Here is a 20,635-nt window from a genome sequence, read left to right on the forward strand (position 1 = left end):
AGAGTGTTATTATCAAGGCCTGTTCACTTCCTAAGAAAGTTATGTCCCCAAATAATTGCGCATGTATGCGCCTGAAGCTTCTATGTGTGCTTTGGCCTCCTAGAAAAAGTTGCCAGTAATCAAATAAAAACATTTTTCTACAGCAACATTGCTCCCAACTAAGATTTAAATTTTCACGATTTTTTTACATTATTAATCATAAAACGGGACTTAAAACAGTTAAAACTTAACTACAAGCGATTAAGTTTTATAATGAATATTTGCTTCCAACTGTCTTTATCAATGTTCATAAAATATATGGAGGGTAGGTACGTCTACCCACCATAATAAAAAAAAATATTTGTCAATGACTCTGTCCAACTGCTGTGGTTAAAGTTCATAACGAAAATTTTAGTTATTAAATCTTTAAATAATAAATACAACGTAGCGGTACTACCACTTAAGACTCTGTAAGTCTGTACCTACATGGATTACAGCAATGCACATAGAAAATGTGCTAAATGCGGAGCAACGGCTGTTGAAGATACATATTTGAGTGAAATTCATAGCTTTAGTGGGTTCAGAAGGAACCGCGTCATAACGCATCTGGAAAGCGTATTAATTAACCGTGAAGAAATGTATGAATACAAGTTGGAAATCTGTGTAAAATGCCGTGTGTAAAGTGTAGTGTATCTGTGTGTGTAAAGTGTAATAGGTAGGCATGCCTAAAGTTATTTGTATTATACTGAAAACTTTGTGAATGCGCTTTACTAATGTCTATTTTTTTATTAAGTTGTCAGGGTTTAATTTTCAGTGTATATTTCTATATGTAAAACATTTTTTTAATAAATAAAATAATACAATGTTATAAAACTTATAAACATAAATATGCCTTTTATTTAAATTAATTGATAATACCACAAACAAGGGGTAATATTTGCATCTTTCATATATTTCGTGATATGAAAATAACAAATATGTTTATCAACAGAATTACTACCTACCAATACCCGCCAGGCTAAACCGGTTGTCAACTTTAGTTCCATTGGTACACAACGACGGCGCCACTAGTATAAACGTATAAACGGTTGGGGACATTTTTTTGTATCGAGTTACCGTTCTTCTCCTAGTGAGTATTATATTCTTTGGTTATTATGCTCGTTTTAATGCCAAATACCTATAGCTGGTTAAACAACTTTGTTAGTAGAAAAAGGCGCGAAACACATATTCTCTATGGACGATAACCCTTCGCGCCTTCATTTTTTAAATTTGCCGCTTTTGTCTACTAACGGAAATGGCTTCACAGATTATATTTTATGTAGCACAGTTTTCCTAACACGAGTTCGGCGGACAGCACCGTCTACATCAGGGTGGTATTCCATCTGTCCAATAATATATTGGTCCAATGTGCATGTATTTGCGTCTCATAGGGAACGAGACGCAATGCACATTGGACAAAGAAATTGGTGAGAGTTAACAGAAAACTATTAAGTGCTAGTCAGTTTGAGACTATGGTCACGCGGCGAGCACGGTGTCGCGGAGGGCCACGAGCCCGCGCCCGGAGCGGAGCGCGAGCTGCAGGCCCATGCGGGGAGCGCGGCCCGACGCGCGGCGCTCCTCCGGCTCCGAGATCTGACGGTAGCTGGATGTAAAAATAAAGTTCTGTACTAATTTGATCAGCAAATAGGTATTTTTATTTATTGTAAACACTATTGCACATAAAAAAGAGAACAACAGGCGGACTTAATGGCACTATACCATGGTGGCACTATGGCATTCTCCTACCAGTCAACCATAGGGAAAAACAGAGAAGCGAAGTACCTATTCAGGGATGAACTGATCGACATGTCTATATAGTAATAAAGTACAATATAATGAACATAATTGGCCCGCTTTTTTTGAAAAAAAAACACGTATTTCTCAAAAAAATATATCACATCATATGACTTTTTGCTCAGCACGTCCATAGTGATCAAGCGCATCAGTTTAACTGTAGAAAAAAAATTAAATCATGTTTTTACCCACTTTTTTGGCGTTTTAGAGGGCGGGCAAAGATATCCGGCGTTTGTGCCAACATTGCCCACGTCAATTTGGTGGTCAAATACAGCTCGTATGAAGATGATATCTAAGGTTCACGCAATCCTACCGTTCCCTGTTAATAACTTGGCGAGAAGTGTAAAAACTTTTGAATAAATTTGGTGGGCAATGTTGCCTACCCGTTTTTGGCCATTTCCATACAAGACTCACCTAAGCATTTTACAAAGGCTAGGGTTGTCACTTTAGAGAAAACCTGTTACAATAGTTTAATGGCCTAAAATATGAGTTATTATGCTGTATTTTTCATGCGTTAAAGGGATTAAACATAGTTAGAAGGATAATAAGACCAATTAAATACAGTATATATTTATAAACTTACTTTAGTGTACAAACATAACCTTCTTTTACTTGCGAAGTTGGGTAAATTAGTCAAAAGTGACAACCCTAAGCCGTTTTGGCATCCATAGGTCTGTAAATTACCGGATTACATTGCCCACCGCCAAAACTTTTGTGTCTTTAGGCCTTTTAGATTAAACCTCAATGGACATAATCTATGCTTCATGTTTTATAACTGAAACCCGGAAATATTTGTCAAAGAGTTCTCAATTTTTTTCTATTTGCATTCATTTCTCAACAATTTTTTACCGCCTAAATATACCCTATATTTGACAACTTGTTGAAAATTCCCTAGTCAACTTGTGCACATGTTTGGTATACAGTTTTGTCAGAAATATAACCTATTTTCTACTAAAAATAGCATTTTAAATTTTTCTACATTAACGAATTTGTTTAAAATTGTCGTTTTGGGCAAAGTTTCCCCTGGTGGCAATGTTGGCTATAATGACGGCAATTAAAAACTTAAACTTTTATATAAAATGAACAAGTTATAATTGTTTCAGGTGCTTGCAAGAAAATCACTTAAATCCTTATTCTACCTACTCTAATTGGCATAATTTGAGAAACTCACGTTTTCAAAGTCTCTAGTGGCTCCCGCTCCTCTCTGCGTACGCCCGTTTCCGGGTCGATCGTTGTCAGTACACATCTGTAAAAAACATTACTCCATCTTCTTATTTTTTTCCATTTAAATTCTGACTTGTATAAATACTTGCACATAGTGCATTTAGCTCATTTTCCCTAAGTTTGATATACAAATTTAATGTCTCGTATGTAGTACAGTCGCCATCAGATATATCGGAGCTCACAAATATCTGAACACGCCTCTATTGTCAAGGCGTTAGAGTGCGTGTTCAGATATTGTGAACACCTCGGCCGCTCCGATATATCTGATGGCGACTGTACCTAAGAGCAATGAACTTTTCAACTTGGGCTGGTAGAGTGAAAGAAGCCCACCTGATATTGCCTCCACTACACTAGCTCGCGTCCTACTTGCTTCCCTGCAAGTGTCTTAACACACGCAAGCACGTAGCTCTGTGTGCAGGAACTACGCTCCGTGTGCAAACACAAAGAACCCGCTCATGAAACCTTAGTTATGTACATTAAATCGCATTTACCTCAAGCACGGCTTGATGACCTCAAACACATTGTCTCCAATCTTAAGGAATCGCCAACGATCCTCCTCATAAGGCTGCGGGCCTTGTACCACGAAGTTTGGCCGGAACGTGTGGTGAGTGACCTGACACGACCGCAGTCGCGCGTTGAGGTCGGTGACGGATGCCGCGTTGATTATGTGGTACGAGGTCTCATCTGGGAGCGCTCCCTGAAAATAAAAGAAAAAATAATCAAAGCCAAAGTAGCTAGTGGAAAATTAGGAAACACAATCTTAGAACAAAGTCACAAAGCCTCGTTAGTTGTTAGCTCAAAAAATATCTTAAGGGTTTTTGGATAGCATTATTTTTCGGTGTCTGAGCTGGGGGCCTAGCCAAAACGCATTTCGAAAAAAGATATCGCTAACGAATCGATAAAAAATGTATGGGAATGACAGGTACCGTAGATGAGTCTGTCGAAAAATATTAACGAATACAAAAATGTTAGCCAAGTTGCAATGTTGTAACGAAACGCAAAACTTTCGTTACCGGGATTCGACATCTGTCATACATTGTCTAGCCAAGTGACACTTTTGACAAGCGCTATCGCCTCCTAGGTGTCGATATGTAGCGCGAGCTATCCCCTTGCAGATAACTTACCGAAGCACAAGAAAATACCGAATAATAGTGTTTGTAAATTAGAATTTGTAATAAAAAGCATACTTCAACATTATTGTGGGCGGCGAACAACGCGGAAGTGTCGCTTAGACGCAGGCGCCGTCTGAAAAATCGCCTCTATTGAAACTTGAAACTGCTTAGGAAAGGACTGCCCTTAGCTGGTGATCTTATCATGTATGCTACGATCAAAGGATTGTGGGCCGTACGCAGCATTTCACCCAAAGGATCCAATGTGACCGAGGCATTGTGAATATCTACCTATCTATAGTGACAGTGTCATGGAAAAATGGATTATGCACCCACAAATGCAACACGAAACAATGTCCCTACAAAGGTAAGAGTGAGTCAATAACTTATCCCTACTATACCTACTAATAAGTATATAAAATATGTTATTAATGCTAAAATAACTAATGTGTTCCTGTTACGTCATCAAATATAAACCGATGAACGGTGTAGATTAAATTTGGTACCCATATGCGCAATGGCAAGCACTTGTTTTTCAATAGGAAAGTGAATTGAATGTGTAAAGGCAAAGGTATATAGGTAAAGGCTTTACAAATATAGATAAAGACTCGGGAACAAAAGTTCTTCACACAAATAAATGCCCTTCCCGGGAAGCAAAACCATCACCTTCATAGGTCACTAACAACTAGCAATATTGTAGTGTCATCCCATTTTCTTAAATTGATTTGAAAGGGATGAGACTACAGTGTTGCTACTTTTTAATTTCTACAATTTCTAGTCGGACTGTACAGTAAGCTCAAGAAGACTTGTGTTGTGGGTACTTAGGGTACTTAGATAACTATATATAGATGGTCAAACCAATTTGTCAGTCAGTAAGAACCAGGAAAACTATACTCATACTTATCTTTTGGGTGCTAGTACTGGTATATGACAAAGCTAGTATGATTCTCTCTGTCTTTGTTTGAAATGAGACAGTCCTTTGACAAACTATACTTAAATACATAGACAACACCCATGACTCAGGTACAAAATATCTGTGCTCATTATACAAACAAATTTCCTTACTGGGGATTCAAACTCAGGATTATCAGCTTAACCGGCAGGGTCACTAGTCACTACCAACTAGGCCAGACGGGCTGTTGTCATACATATACATTATCAACCATATTAATGAAACTTTTTCATATTATGAAACATTGTATATGACTTCTTTTGGCAGGCGCAGATACAGTCAGCTGCAGAGAAAAGGTCCCACCCCTGCATACAAACTTCTATGTAGTGGTGGTACCTTTTCTCTGCAGCTGACTGTACCTACACACTATATAAAATTAATCATAACATGTACTTACACAAAACATTTAGTTTTTTTTTTGTCATATGACTGGTACAGAATAAGTATTATAACCAAATGTTACAGAGTTTGTTGAAAAACTAAGCATTCATTTTGTTTCAGGTGACTTGGATATTCATTGCAGCCTTGGCATATGAACCAATACTTTATGGTGCTCCAAAGTCAGGGTCAAGGGAAGAAACTATGTAACATGTACAACCACAAAAATATATTGAGTGTTGTCTTACTATTTTAATACACTGTACATAATATATGTACAAACAAGAAAAGAATGCTTGGCTACTGATTTCATGCTGCTGGCAAAAAATACCTGCTGCATCTTTCATTAATAGATTTTCAATAAAATAAATTAACTTTTTAACCCAATCATTGTGTCATTTATTTATGGTATATTGAGCTGTATCTAGGTACAAGGGCGCAGGGAGCTCAAATTTTACACACAATGTATGACCCCTCTGCGGCCTCTGGCCCCCCTAGGCCTTCGGCGATATCCCCTCCCCCCCCCCCCCCTAGTTCATCAGATCTTGTCAAGAGAGAGATCTCCTCAGAGCTTTGGACATAAGCTTATTGTAACGTCCACTATTATTTACTTGTCAGCAGAAAATAAGTGTAGATACAGTCAGCAAAACTATTAGTTCAGCACACAAATATGTCTGCTGCAGGGGTGCTAAGCTAATAGTTTGGCTGACTGTACACGTAGGTACATACCGTGTCATTCTTGGTGAATTTGTAAAACGTGTTCCCCATCAGATCCAACTTCCTCGGTTTTTGCGTCGCGTAGTACACTAAGCGGAAGTTGATCGCAGACATGTCCAATAGCCTGAAAATTGGAAAATATGATGAACAAGAAGAGATCTAAAGTTTGTAAATAAATTGTCATCAGAAACGGTATCATGGTCGCATTTTTATCACCTGTCATGCCATGCCAAGCGTCACTTTCGCACTTACATATTTGTTGGAACGTGACAGGCATGGTGACAAATGATAAAGAGCCGACCATCTTAGCCCTACAGGATCAATTAAAACTCAGACATGGCGAAAGCAATAAAGAAAGAATCCTATTGGGATAAAAAATTAAGTGTGAACGTTTGTATGTTTAGTTTGGATATTTGGTGCTCAATCTCGCAAAAACTGCATGGATTTGGATGAAATTTGGCACAAAAATAGTTTACAAGACATGCGGTCAAAATGTATTCGCCATGGAGGAGAGATGGGGGTTGAAAATCACGTGTAAAGATTAGTAAGCTATAAAGAGTTTTATATATTGAATTGGTGAATGAATGAATTAATTAATTTTGTGACTGAAGACAGAGACGCGTGAGACACTATGGAGACATCTCTATCCAACTTCTACGTATTGCTGCGTACCTATCATCAGTTACTAAATTCAGAAAGGTGTAATAATCTCTTAAAACCTACCTAGAAAACCATTCAGAGACCTCCCACCCGCAGTCCAACACAGGCACCGTCACTCCCCACACCACAGCTGTCTTGGGGCTCTGCAACGCAACCACCTAAAATTAACGCAGAAAACAACGGTTGAATTTAGGGTCTTTTAAACATATTCACACACTACCTATAGTATTCAGTATTCATTTATTTCTTGCTTCCATGGTACATTTTAGGTGGTATTTACATTTCTTATGGTATCACATGGACCCTGAAAAGGGTGTAGCAAACATAAGTACATACATAATTCACTTAAGTTACAGGTACTTAATATATCTCTAACATAACACATAACTCTAGTGGCTTTTACAAACGTATAACTAACTTATCATTATATAGATATTTAGAATATTTTATATTAATCAATAGGTTTATTGTAGGACGTACTATGTCTAAAATTTCTTTTCTTCCATAAATTCGGTTATTGTATAATATGCTTTTTTTAATAAAAGTTGTTTTAATTTTCTTTCAAATGTATTGTTGTTTTCTTCTGATTTGATATAACTGGGGATATGATTGTAAATTAGTATCGACGTGTAGTATGGGCCTTTTTTGTAGATATCAATTTTTGGTTCCGGCAGAATTAAATCTAAATTACGGCGGGGGTTTGTATTAAAATTGAATAGATGGATATTTTTACGAACAAATGTGGCTGACTCTAAAATGCAAATTGAAGGTAAGGTTAAAACTCCTAGTCTAATAAAATGTGGTTTGCAACTAGTTAATGGTTTGATATTTACGATTATGCGTATACATTTTTTCTGCATGACAAAGGCATCATGCGCGTCAGTACTGTGTCCCCACAATAAAACTCCGTATCGTAACACGGAATGCGCATATCCATAATATGCTGTAAGTGCACATGATTCGTTTGTGTTAGATTTAAGTACACTTAAGGCATAAACAAATGATGCTAGTTTATTTTTAAGTCTTGCTATATGTCTTTTCCAGTCGAGATGTGTGTCTATAGTGATGCCCAACAGTGTACAATCCGATACCTCTTCAATGTTTAATTGTTTTGCTAAGTAGCTTATGTCTATGGCGCGTTTTTGGTGTGGTCTGAACTGGATAATTTTGGACTTTTTGTTATTGATTACAAGGTTGTGTTCTTTTAGCCAGTTTACTATTGTAACATATGTTTCGGTTATATTTGTATAGGCGTCTATACTCGTGGGGCTTTTGAAGAGTAGTGATACATCATCGGCAAACATTATGCACTTGTGTTCTGTAACTTTTGGCAGGTCATTAATATATATTACAAAAAGATAATATAGGTACGTATATTTACGTTCACGGTGAAAAACAAGGCGGTGGGCAACACTAATATTTATTTACATAATTAGGTTCTCTAGAATTTTGGACTATATTGATAGATTAGATGAGAATTTACCTAGGTATTAACATAGTTATGTTACAACAGTTGTTTTGGAATGACTCAGTCCAAAAAGGCCTTCCATCCTCCTCCGGTCGACGTTTAGAATTTGCGATCGGGAATGTCTTTCAACGCAAACGCACTAACATTTGACCTAATCTTTCTCGTCTGAAATATTTTAATTCTTAATAATTTTACCTCAACCAGGTTGACATAGACGGGTTCCATGTCGCGGTGCTTCAGCGTGAGGATAGAGTTCCTCACGCTGGGTTGAACCAACAATAGCTCCGGGTAGTTTCTGGCCGTCACAAAGTTGCCTTTCTGGTCTACAACCATCAACACTCTGAAAACGTTAAACGAGAGATTGATAGGCAGGTACCACACAGGTACAGTGTCATAAATAAAGTAAGAAATGTCTATCAGAATCGCTGCCAACTTTAGCTTGGTCTAACTCTAATAAAGTAGGTACATATTTACATAATTATAATAATAGTTTATGTAGGTATACCTACTATCTCGCCCTAAAAACAATTGCTAACATTTTGACTCCACTATCTAGTTTATCGGTTGCAAATTGCGGTTAAATTAGCCCTAATTAGGTCCTTATCACATTAGTCTAGTGATTTGTAAGCAGCTTTCATATAAATAAGTATTATAGGACAATTTTACACAGATCGACCTAGTCCCACAGTAAACTCAATAAGGCTTCTGTTGTGAGTACTAGACGACGATATATGTATACCTACATATAATATACACATATATATAAATACATATATACATAGAAAACATCCATAACTCAGGAACAAATATTTGTGATGAACACACAAATAAATGCCCTTACCGGGATTCGAACCCGGGACCTCCTGCTTCGTATTAGGCAGGGTCACTACCGACTATTAGGCTAGGAGGCCGTCGAAACTTTCATAACCTTTGATATAATTTAGAACTAGGTAAGTACTTGTGCATTTGCGATTCGCCAGTATTAAAAGGTACTTATACGAGTTCTAGAACGCTCCTTAGAATTTCAGAACTTTCGGGCAGGGGTGCACGTTTCACCTTTTGGCCGACTCTCCATGCCTTCGAGCAACACCGGCTCCCGACACGTTCGAAGCTCCATGCCTTGGAAATAAAAGCTACAGCTGGCGTCAGGAGTAGGCCGTAAGTAGCAACTAACAATAAATAATGTAGAAAACGTGTTCAAAACACCCTCGGCATAGAAGTTAAATGACTTCGAACTAAGTACATATTTAAATCATATAAACTACCTGCACGGATATGATAGTCGTTCTTGTCTACGTGACAGCGTGATAAAACGGTATCCGTCACTTTCTATCCCGCGGTGTTAAAAGTGACAGTTATTTTTTCAGGTGGATAAAGTCATCCATATACGCCTCCAGGGCACAGAATAAATAATAGTACTAGGTACAGAAGACTCACTCTCTAATGGCTCCTCTACACGATGGGCCAACGCCGGCCACTCTAAGGGACGCAGCCATGCGGTAGAATGAGATAGCAATATCACTTGCTCCCTCTGACGCATAAATGCGTCCCTTGGAGTGGCCGGCGTTGGCCCATCGTGTAGAGGAGCCATAACAAAGCGCGTCTGTTACGATCAGGACAGATATAGCCGCTAGGTGGCGACAGCGCCACGCGCGGCTTATGGCTAGCCACCAAAATTGGTGTGGAACGGATGTACTTTTATCTACCTGTAGCAAAGCGACGAAATCGCGGAGTGAGCCACGCCTGTCCAGGGCCTACACTTTGTCACAGAGATTTCATTTTGATGACAGATATAACCGTGCGTTCAGTGTTGAATAACGCTTATTTTTAGGCTTAAATTATTCACATGTGTTTCACCATCGCCAACGTCATCAATCATCATCATCATCATAAATCTCACCTGTCTCTTAACCAGCCATCTCTCAGCCCTAATGTCGTGCACATAGCCGTCTCCATGGCAATACCCCCGCACGACTTGATCGGGTACGCGTAGATATGCTCCAGGGTACCGACTTGCGTCCATTCCGTGGGCAATCTCTTTCTGTTCTGGTAGATGTGGTAGGCGTAGTAGACGCTGCCGAGAACGCCCGCTGTCACGGCGGCGGCCGTGACGTAGGGGGCTGGTATGACAACAATAAGAGCGTTTTCACATTGTCCGATCCGATATCGGATGTAGGATCATAGGATACATCCGATATCAGTATCACACTCGAGCGGAACCGCACGCTGCTCCGGCGGTTTATCCTGTATACCTAGTATAAGCGAGACAGCGATGACCCGCTCGCACGCCGAAACGTGAAATATAGATACACTTTTATTCCTACTAAGCTATTAACCATCTAAATTAGATCATGAACAGCTGAGTTTTATCAAGATATTATTGAGTTTATAACAAGGTCGTTTTGAAGAGTTGAATAAACAGTCTTAGTTATCTCATTATGACGTCTATTCATACCAATACCCGAGACCAATACCCACGTTGCCCACGATTTAATAGTTTATCGAATTAAAAATGAAATGAAATGAAATGAAATGAAATGAAATGCGTTTATTTTGCTTAACATTATGTACAGATAAGTTGGTAGAGTCAATTGTATTATGTCCAGATAATGTCAATACCTTATACTAGTAGGCATGCAAAATATTTTAAAACCTATTTACATTATATTACAATAAATTACATAATCAATTACAATAACATTAAATAAGAATAACAATAATTAATAATAAATAAAATGTCACAATATTAATAAAAATCTAAGTTTAAATATTCCTTAATGCTATAAAATATGTGCTCGTTTAAAAATATTATAATTTCTTTTCTAAATTTAATAAGTGGCATGTCTCTTAAGTATTGTGGCAGTTTATTATATATTATGTATGTCATCCCATCGACATTATTTCGATAAAGAGCCAAATTGCTTTTTGTACCGAGAAGTTTGTTTAACCGATTAGCTCTAGCATTTGGATTTACTTGAGCTATAAAGGTAAAGTATTGGTAATGTTTTTTTACAAAAATGCATATTTCTGCTATGTATACACATGCCAATGGCAGAATTTTAAGTTTTTTGAATAAGGGCTTGCACGATTCTCTTGTACCAATACCGCCTAATGCTCTAATGCACTTTTTTTGGGCTTTGAATGCTCTATCAATATCAACACAGTTACCCCAGATTATAACGCCATATCGTAACACAGATGACACGTAGCTATGATAGGCGTTTAAAGCTGTGTCTAGGGATGCGATTTGTTTTAGCCGTTTGAGTGCGTACACAAATCGGTTCACTTTAGTGCATACAAGGTCAATATGTTTCTTCCAGTTACAGTGTTCGTCAAGAGTTAATCCCAAAAAGACAGTCGAGTTAACCATGTCTACTTTAGTATTATTATACATTAGATTTAAAGATAATACATGGCTCTTATTTGTTCTAAATTGTACAGCTTTGGTTTTACCAATATTAATTTTAAGATCATGTATATTCAGCCAATTTACTATGGCTCTAATAGTTTCATTTATTTCATTTTCAAAGGTATCAACGTTCGTACATTTAAACAATAAAGTCGTGTCATCAGCAAATAATATACATTTGTGTGTTGTTACATCGGGAAGGTCATTAATATATAAAAGAAACAATAATGGTCCTAAAATGCTTCCTTGCGGAACTCCTCGTCGATTAAGTTTATATTCTGACATGACACATACTTTTTCGTCATTAATTACTTTAGATACTTCTGTACACTGTCTCCTATCACTTAGGTAGCTAGTAAGCCAGTCATGGGCTTTCCCTCTAATGCCATAATCGTAAATTTTATTGAGAAGCGTTTTATGATTTACAAAATCGAATGCCTTAGACATATCTAAAAATAATGCTATAACAGGCTCTTTACGATCAAGGCACTCAGTAACATATTTAACTAAGGAAAAACTAGCCAGAGACGTCGATTTACCTGACTGAAATCCGAATTGATCCGTGCTTAGTAGTTTGTTTTTTTGTAGAAAATCATATAATCTCTTAGCAATCACTTTTTCGAACACCTTTGAAATTATTGGGATAAGAGTGATAGGTCTATAGTTATTCATGTCTAGAGCGTTACCTTTTTTGTATATTGGCTTAACTATCGAGTATTTAAGACGATCCGGAAATATACCTGTGGTGATAGAGAGATTAATTAGATACGTCAGAGGAATAGCTAACTTCTGGGCGCATAATTTTAATAATTTGGTGCTTATAAAGTCATATCCAACCGAATTTGTGTTATTAAGTGAAAATATAATGTTTAACACCTCATTTTCGGATACGGGGGTTAAAAACATAGAGTTTATTTGGTTGTATTTATGAGAACTATGTAGAGGCGCTGTAGTCGTGTTAATTGTACAAGTAAGATCTATAAAGAAGTTATTAAATGCTTCCGCTAGTTCTAGGGGATCATCTATGAGTTTTCCATTGTTGTATACTTGGTCTAGCTGTTTTACAAATCCCTTGGTGTTAATATTCCGATGAATTACTGACCAAGTTGCTCTACATTTGTTTCTAGCAGTTTTAATTGTCTTTTTGTTGACCATACGTTGGGCTTTATTAATGCAACGTCGTAATGTTTTTGAGTAGTTAATGTAAATACTTTTACGAAGTGGCTTATCACTTGCAGTTGATTTTCTGTAAGAGAGATAGAGACAGCGCTTTTGCTTGCAACATTTCCGTATCCCTTTCGTTATCCAAGGCGAGTTTTTAGTCTTTTGAGTAATTCTCACTTTAATTTTCGGAAAACATAATTCAAAAAAGAGAATTAGTAAATCATGGAACTCACTGAACGCTGCATTTATCTCATTATTAGTATATAAATTATGAAAAGACAGAGAATGTATAGCATTGATAAATTTCTGTGTATTTTCCGCACTAAAGTCTCGTCTATGTTCGTACCAGTTCCTAAGATATTTTAGTCTCCCTAGATCAAATGAGATAAACTGTCCTGTATTATGATCTGACAAACCTAAATGGTCATTTCGGCTCAATACCTGCGCTATGTTGCTGGCAACGAGGTCTATACACGACGATTGTCGCGTCGGTGTAGCGGTATGAATTTTAAAATTATTGGCTTCCAAAATGCTAATTAATTCTTGGCTTATCTTATCAGTTTTGAGTATGTTAATGTTCCAGTCTCCACACAAGATAATTTTGCTTTGTTTTTTATTTATTTTAGAAAGCAGATAATTTAGTTTTTCTAAGAATGCCAGTACATTCGAGGAGGGAGTTCTGTATATACAGATAACAATCAGTCCCATCTGCTCTATCTGTATCCCACAACATTCAAATATATAGTTTTGTGAAATTTGATCGCAAATATTTAATGTTTTATAATCTAATTCATTTTTAAGCAAAATACATGAACCACCTCTTCTTTCACAGAGGCGTGAGAAAAAAGCTGCCATTTTGTATTTGTTAATACAAACGTTTTGTTCCATTCCTTTTTTAAGAAAAGTTTCAGTTAGGCATAGAATATCAATTGGCTGTTTTTGTGCGGAATATTCTTCCAAAACAATTTCTAGCTCATCCTGTTTTTTTAAGACACTAGCTATATTCTGATGCAATAACTGGAAACTTGTATTACAATCGTGGTGAGTTTTTGTAGTTTTTAATTTCGTTTAGGCACGAAAGGAATGAGAGTGCGTTGTTATATTAGAGTTTTTTCTTAGAGGTGGCTGCGGGTCCGTTTGTATACCTATGGGTCGTTCTCTCATTTCGTGCAAATCGGTGATGTTCTCTCGATTTGTAAATTTTCTTTTAAATGGTAAATTTTTGGGTTTTCATGCATTGTGGATTCATTTATTGACACTTTTATGCTAAAGGCACCTTCGTATCCTTATTCCTTTTCATTTAATAAGACTGGTGGTAATGAACTACGCGCTGGTAATGAAATGGGCATGGATGGTAATTTTATCAGTGGAGGGTAATGAAACAAACTTATGAAATCGCAATAAAAAAACTTTAGTTAACGAAAATTAACACCATTAATATAATGAACAACATTAAAATCACGTGTCTTAAGCGCTGTGCAGACGATCAAGCCGACTTAACAAATACTCCGGCTTGACAATCGCGACTTATGATTTACCACCTAGCTTGTAGCGATTGTCAAGCACAATTTACGTGATTGAAGACGTATTTCGTATTGTTTATTTATTTAATGATCACACAGCACTACATCAGTCTTGTCACCAACACACTGAGAAACTACATACTTTAATTTAAAATTAACATCCAAATACACTCGACTGCCAATCCATCCACCGTAGCTCCATAAACTCGCAAAATCTCAAGCACTCATGAGTCAACAGGAGATGCACCAGGAGAAGCCTAAGGGTTATATTTCTAATGTCCGGTACAAAAAGTCTTACAAGCCTCTCTACTAGTTCAAGGCAGCCAGAGTCTCCACGAAAAGCCCAACAAGCTAAAAGTAGTAGGCTTAAGTTGTGCCTCACCTCCAAAGAAATCAAGCCCAAGGTTCCTAAAATAAATATTTTTTGGTAATACATCCTAAGGAAATTCTTTTGGACCTTTTCCAATAGTAGAATGTACGTTGACTCGTAAGGGATCCAGGCCTGACGCCTCCGACTTGCTTCTGACCAGAACATTGTAATAAACTTTTATGGGGTCACGGAATTCTCTGACGTTGCGAGTGACAAAGCCTAATCTACTGAAGCTACAGTACCAAGTGCTTTGATATGGTCGTGAAATGTTAGCCGCGTATCGAATATGACCGCAAGATCCTTTACTGAGACGACTCTTGTTATTACAAGAGTCTATTGATCTAAGTAAGAGTCTATTGGCTCAGGTCCAAGAAAAATTTGAGCATGTGTAGGAAATAGGGCTTGATTAAAACTACACACTTGACACTTAGCCCCATTGAAAGTCAGTTTGTTATCCCGACTCCATTGGAACAGAGATGAAACATCCTCCTGCAGCAACTTACAATCCTCCTCCTTCTCAACTCAATATACCAATTTAAGATCGTCGGCGTAGAGTAGACAACGAGCGTTACGGATAACCGAGGGCAGGTCATTGACCATTATTCCAAATAGGAAAGGCCCCAAGATTGAACCTTGGCTGTCACCAGAACGAGTATGGTACGGATCTGGTACGAAGTGGCCATGCTGATCGTTGCGTACTGCGGTTGATCACGCAGATAACTGGCAAAAATGTTAAGCAAATGTGGATTGAACCCAATAGCGTCTAGTTTGTGTAGGAATACATCGTTACCCACACGATTGAAGGCTTTTCGGAAATCATAATACAGGACGTCTATCAGGATACCCATATCCAGATGCTCTGAGATGGTGTCAACCAAGGTCAGGTTAGTTTTCACAGACCGTTTCGCTCTGAAACCATGCTGAGTGTTGCACAGGAATAATGGTTTCACTTGTTTCGACAACGTGCCATGGAGTATGGACTCAAACAGCTTTGCTGAAACTGAAAGAAAAGAATACCTTGACTTTGGGATCGGTCTTATCCGTGAAATCTTCCAATGGTGAGGATATGTACTTGTGGAGAGTAGGTACCAGATTAAGCATGGAGTGTATTGGACCATTCAAATGCTCTAAACACCCCTTTAAGATATATGCAGGTACCTAAGTAGTCTGGACCAACAGCATAGAAGCCCGAAAAACTTACTTTGGTGTTAAGACCCCTTACATTTTGGTAAATTAGATCCAGTGAAGGTTTCAAATCAGGATTCCGAACTAAGTATTACTGGTTGGTTTTTGTCTGACTCCCATTGACGTTGGATTTACGAAATGACCACGATTATCGGGCTACATAGTTGGAAATAAACAGGATTCATACATTGTCAAGGGTACTCCTATTTTGAAAGTCTTGGAGTCCCCTTTGAGCTTAAGTTCATCGACAGTGCACCATGAATAACAGCAGATATGCCCGTATGTCCTCCGATCCTCAAGCTATATTCCACAGATGGATGAACTTGCGATGGTCCACCGCCCTGAGAGGGATTTTACACCGCTTTTTACTGCTGGTATCAGTTTTCTGAGATTTATCACGCACGGATTGGGAATTGTCGCTTTTGACGGCGGAGGCACTATTATTGCTTATCGGCCTGTGTTTATATTTCTGTAGTTTCTGCCCTTTATTCCAAACATTTGCCCCGTTCTCTAACGTATCGTTGAGTGCGGTCTGGTATTATATGTAGAGCGGCAGATTATGTTAATCTACTGCGCTCTAGTTAAATCCAAAAAATCACCAGTTGGGCTCCCCTATATATTATTACAGTTTACAGTTTTAAATGCTTATACCAACATTCTATTTATAATAACCTTACCCTCTTTCCATTAAATGCACTGCCTCAAATACTTTATCATTACCTTCTAAATTCGTTCATTACCTTCCCTGGCAAAATTGGAAGGAAAAGAAATGAATGAAACAGATATGAATGAAGTTTTGGAAGTTTTCGTCGCCTAGGTCGGTTGATATCAGACCTTGATTTCGCAGAATAAGCCACACGAAAGGCAACCCTAAAACACATCAATTAGGTATAATTTTAATAATGTACAATTGGTACTTACTGTATATATCACTAGATGGCGATGACGATTTATCTGAACCACACTCCTTCCCGACACGAGAGTAACGTAGGTATTTTCGTCAAAAGCAACATACGGACGACCGCTGTGGTAGCACGCGGCCAACTGACTGACGAACAATGTGTTGTATCCGCGGGAATTGCTATATACCCTTGCTATATAGCAAAATATAGCTAATCCATTTCTCGCGTCGGTAATGAAGAAATTGCTTGGACCATCACTTATAAAGCTGTATAGTTTTATTGTTAATTACTTAGCGTATAATATTATAGGATATAAAACATAACTAAATTACTTGTTTACTGAACCAACAACAAGTTTTCTATTTTTAGTATCTTAAGGTTCAAATGGAGGTCAAAGTTTAACTTCACGCGTTACATGCAGAGAGGAATGAAAATAGTGGGGGTTAATTGTAAATATAAAGAAACTAACCACCTTTTTAGAATTGTTCATGGCGGGCCAATATACTTTAGGTCCTATGTTACAACCTTGCATTAACAGATATTCGAAAACACCATCACATTTTTGGTAAATTGCAAATAATACCGATTTGCACGAAATGCGAGAATGACCCCTATATCATTTTTTTTGGGCGAGAAAAGAGCTTTCGGTTCCGGTTGGTTGAACTTATTAAATTGCTCTATATACAAGATAGTTTTCTTGATACCTTGAAATATCTGTTTTACACCGTTGTTATTTATAAATCCAGACGCTCTGCTAAACATATCGTACTCAAATGACAGTTCGAGATTTGAGTCAAGTAAAAATGAGTACTCATATTTTAAGTTATCACAATAAAGTAAATTATTAAAAGTTCCAATCCTCCAATTAAACATTATACCTGTATTTTTACACCTGAATGTTGGTGAACATATAATGAAGTTTGTGTAATCTAATTTTGATAAAGTGTTTCTTATAATGTTCACTAAACGCTGGTAATCTTTAGTTTCCGTAAAATCTTCTTCCCCGATACAGACAATGCAATAATCTTGTTTTGTGAAATTGATTGTCTTTTTGTCAATGTCACGAAACAATTCTGTAATTCCACAATTCGGCATTAAGTAATGACATATCTCTAAAGTGTCTGAAAGTGCATTCTGTGCAAAATGATCACATGGTACCTATTACAATTAATGAGAATGTCCTTCAGTATTCAATGAGCTCACTCATAACCGTCTTATACTCATTAAGTTTAGAGAAGTTATTTGAAAGTTTAATAATCGTGTTTAATACTTTACTCGTATGTAACTCACCAGTATGTAAAAGTAATTAGTTATTGGTATTTAAAGTACTCACCTTGCTGTAACATGACGAACAATAGAGAAATGAAACGAAATATAATAACAACGAAATGCAAACACAAACACTTAGCCACTGACCCAACACTGACCACTGACACGTATCGAGCGAGGCGAGAGACTTCAGAGAATTGAGTCTGCAACTCTGCAGTCAAATTAATTTACTTAAGAGGGCACATCCGTTCGTGCAGGTTCGTGCGCTTATGTAGGTATGTAAAGCGAATGTATGAAAATTTGAGTAGGTAGTGTATAATTTGCATGTTTCATTAATTTTGTAAGCAGAGGCGTCTGCAAGTTTCCTTTAATTTAAAAACTTTATGTTTATTTGATATAAATATACTAGGTAATTATTGTTATAAATTTATAGTAGGTACTTACTTGTAGATAATTTAATTAGGAAATTAAAGATTGACGTAAAATTATTGGATATACGGGAGAGGGTATAATTTTAGAGGCACCAACACCAATCTCTCGAATAACTTGATATATGGCAAAATAGATAATATTCACCAGCTAGCGTGCATTTCTGCTGCAAGTGGCACCTTAACAAACGGGAAATAACCGCGTATAAATATACTGCATGCCTACCTGTATTTTTAATGCGGTAAAGTCCCATGTCCCATCAAATAAAACATTTCAAATGTTTAAATTAAATCCGAACGTTGTAACTAAATTATTCAATTAAGTAAAAATATTTGTTTATATAAATTTCCTTGGTAATTTCCAGTAAAACTGAAAATTAACGTGTTTCATATTAGCCAGGACAGAGATGTACGAAAAAATATACCTTGGTCAAAACTTCAATTTAAAAAAACATTGAGCTATTCAGACGAGTAACGTTTTGTTTCACGCACGACATTTTATAGCCATGAACACGATTGAGTAGATCATAGTTTTAAACAGTACATAACAAAACATCTGATGTCTTAAATTAAAACAAAGTATATATAAATTATTGTTTTTCAATATTAATCGTTTCTTAAATAGGGATAATATTTTTTATTCTTTAAATGCAGAAAAGTATGGAACTAAAAAGCTACGTGAGAATAGCCAGCAACAACGTCAACGTGTAACATGTCATTTGCCTGCTGTAGAAGTGCGGTGCAGTCTGACTTTCATTAAATTTTCGTTCAAAATGTGTAATTTGTGTCTGGTCTGATCACAAATTCCTGAATAAAACGATTGGTAGTCATTATTATAAACGACTGTAACAATTAATAAACATGGTGTTGCTTGGTAATGACGAGGTGACTATGATTTTCTTGTTTCATTCTTTCAAACTAATTTACATTGAATTTGCTGTAATCAACATATTCTTACTTTTCAGTTCCTCGTCGAACTTACTAAGCTATTCCAAAAGGCACGTGCTTCAGGATCCATAACCATGACGATGAAAAGATGTAAGTACTGTTCGAGTATATTAAATGTAATATTACATCCGAAATTTGCTCTTAATTTTTTTGTTTATTTCAGATGATGGACGAACTAAACCTGAGCCGCGGGACGGAACACCCGTAGTTAAAAACCCGGAGTACAAATGTTTAATTAGGGCACAATCTAGCAGCAAGAAAATATCTACAGTCATTGAACAAAGAGAAGTGGAAAAATTCAGTACAGCATATACAAACCTACTGAGGACGAGCGTTAACGGACTGAAACGCTTGAAAAAACCCAAGAAGAAGGCAGTGGTAACTCAGTAATGGCATCTAATGCCACGGCAATGTGTCAAGAGACTGAAAATATAGTGCGCAATGTGTTCTATGAAGTAAACAGTTGTGAGTGTTTCACCATGGTGTCCTAAGTGTGTTGGAGGTCCATTGAACTGTGCTCTTCTCTCGGCAGAGATGGAAGAGTTGGTCCATGCGCTAGTGACGCAGGCTCTGTTCCTCCTTGACCATCGTCCAATGTCAACTTATTTATACATCTAAGTCTACATTTTCAAATAAATATTAAAAATCTTTAATATTATTTGAAGTTTTTTTTATAGCATGTTTGTTTATCATTTATAAAATCACTAGTTATTGTGTTATGTTGCAAATTAATATTCACACAATTAAAAATACTTCTTATAGGGATAAGTTTGCGTATTTGTTGCTTACAATAAAGTATACACTGATGTTTAGGTTAAGAAAGAGTAATTTGATATTTGTGAGGTTGTATTTTATTGATATTGTGTAGATTACCATGGATTGGTATAATTTTAATATTTTTTAGGGTTCCGCACCCAAAGGGTAAAATCGGGACCCCATCCCTCCGCTGTCTGTCCGTCTGTCACCAGGCTGTATCTCATAAACCGTGATACATATGCAGTTGAAATTTTCACAGATGTATTTCTGTTGGAGAGAAAGATGGAAAAAACTGGAGGAGGCCTTCACCCAGAGAGGGATCCATATAAATAAATAAAACAACTAGTTCAAAAATACATAG

The 20,635-nt window shown here is 37.0% G+C and overlaps 2 protein-coding genes across 2 annotated transcripts; one reads left to right on the forward strand and one right to left on the reverse strand.

Annotated features, from left to right (window-relative positions):
* Nucleotides 1-1,477: 1,477 nt before the first annotated feature.
* LOC134799395 (mitochondrial amidoxime reducing component 2-like) lies at nucleotides 1,478-18,284 on the reverse strand. Its single transcript, XM_063771790.1, has 8 exons — nucleotides 18,207-18,284; nucleotides 10,221-10,440; nucleotides 8,516-8,660; nucleotides 6,916-7,010; nucleotides 6,205-6,316; nucleotides 3,528-3,733; nucleotides 2,984-3,058; nucleotides 1,478-1,621 (listed from the first exon to the last, which is right to left on the reverse strand). Exons 1-8 carry the CDS (start codon nucleotides 18,217-18,219, stop codon nucleotides 1,495-1,497), a joined length of 993 nt encoding a protein of 330 aa, XP_063627860.1. The 5' UTR covers nucleotides 18,220-18,284; the 3' UTR covers nucleotides 1,478-1,494.
* Nucleotides 18,285-19,274: 990 nt separating this feature from the next.
* LOC134799203 (signal recognition particle 14 kDa protein) lies at nucleotides 19,275-20,176 on the forward strand. The gene is made up of 3 exons (XM_063771593.1): nucleotides 19,275-19,455; nucleotides 19,536-19,608; nucleotides 19,682-20,176. The coding sequence occupies exons 1-3, from the start codon at nucleotides 19,432-19,434 to the stop codon at nucleotides 19,906-19,908; spliced, it is 324 nt and encodes a 107-aa protein (XP_063627663.1). The 5' UTR covers nucleotides 19,275-19,431; the 3' UTR covers nucleotides 19,909-20,176.
* The last annotated feature ends 459 nt before the right edge of the window (nucleotides 20,177-20,635 follow it).

This window comes from Cydia splendana, chromosome 18 (assembly GCF_910591565.1).
Source record: "Cydia splendana chromosome 18, ilCydSple1.2, whole genome shotgun sequence".
NCBI lineage: Eukaryota > Metazoa > Arthropoda > Insecta > Lepidoptera > Tortricidae > Cydia > Cydia splendana.

Bases quoted from the DNA above. Each gene is read 5' to 3' on its own strand.
- LOC134799395 (XM_063771790.1), bottom strand. The intron at 3,734-6,204 runs GTATGTACCTAC...TTTTATTTTCAG, and splicing joins AATTCACCAAGAATGACACG to GGAGCGCTCCCAGATGAGAC. The intron at 1,622-2,983 runs GTGAGTTTCTCA...TTTTACATCCAG, and splicing joins CCACTAGAGACTTTGAAAAC to CTACCGTCAGATCTCGGAGC.
- LOC134799203 (XM_063771593.1), top strand. From the start codon at position 19,432: ATGGTGTTGCTTGGTAATGACGAG. The intron at 19,456-19,535 runs GTGACTATGATT...CTTACTTTTCAG, and splicing joins TGTTGCTTGGTAATGACGAG to TTCCTCGTCGAACTTACTAA. The intron at 19,609-19,681 runs GTAAGTACTGTT...TGTTTATTTCAG, and splicing joins AACCATGACGATGAAAAGAT to ATGATGGACGAACTAAACCT.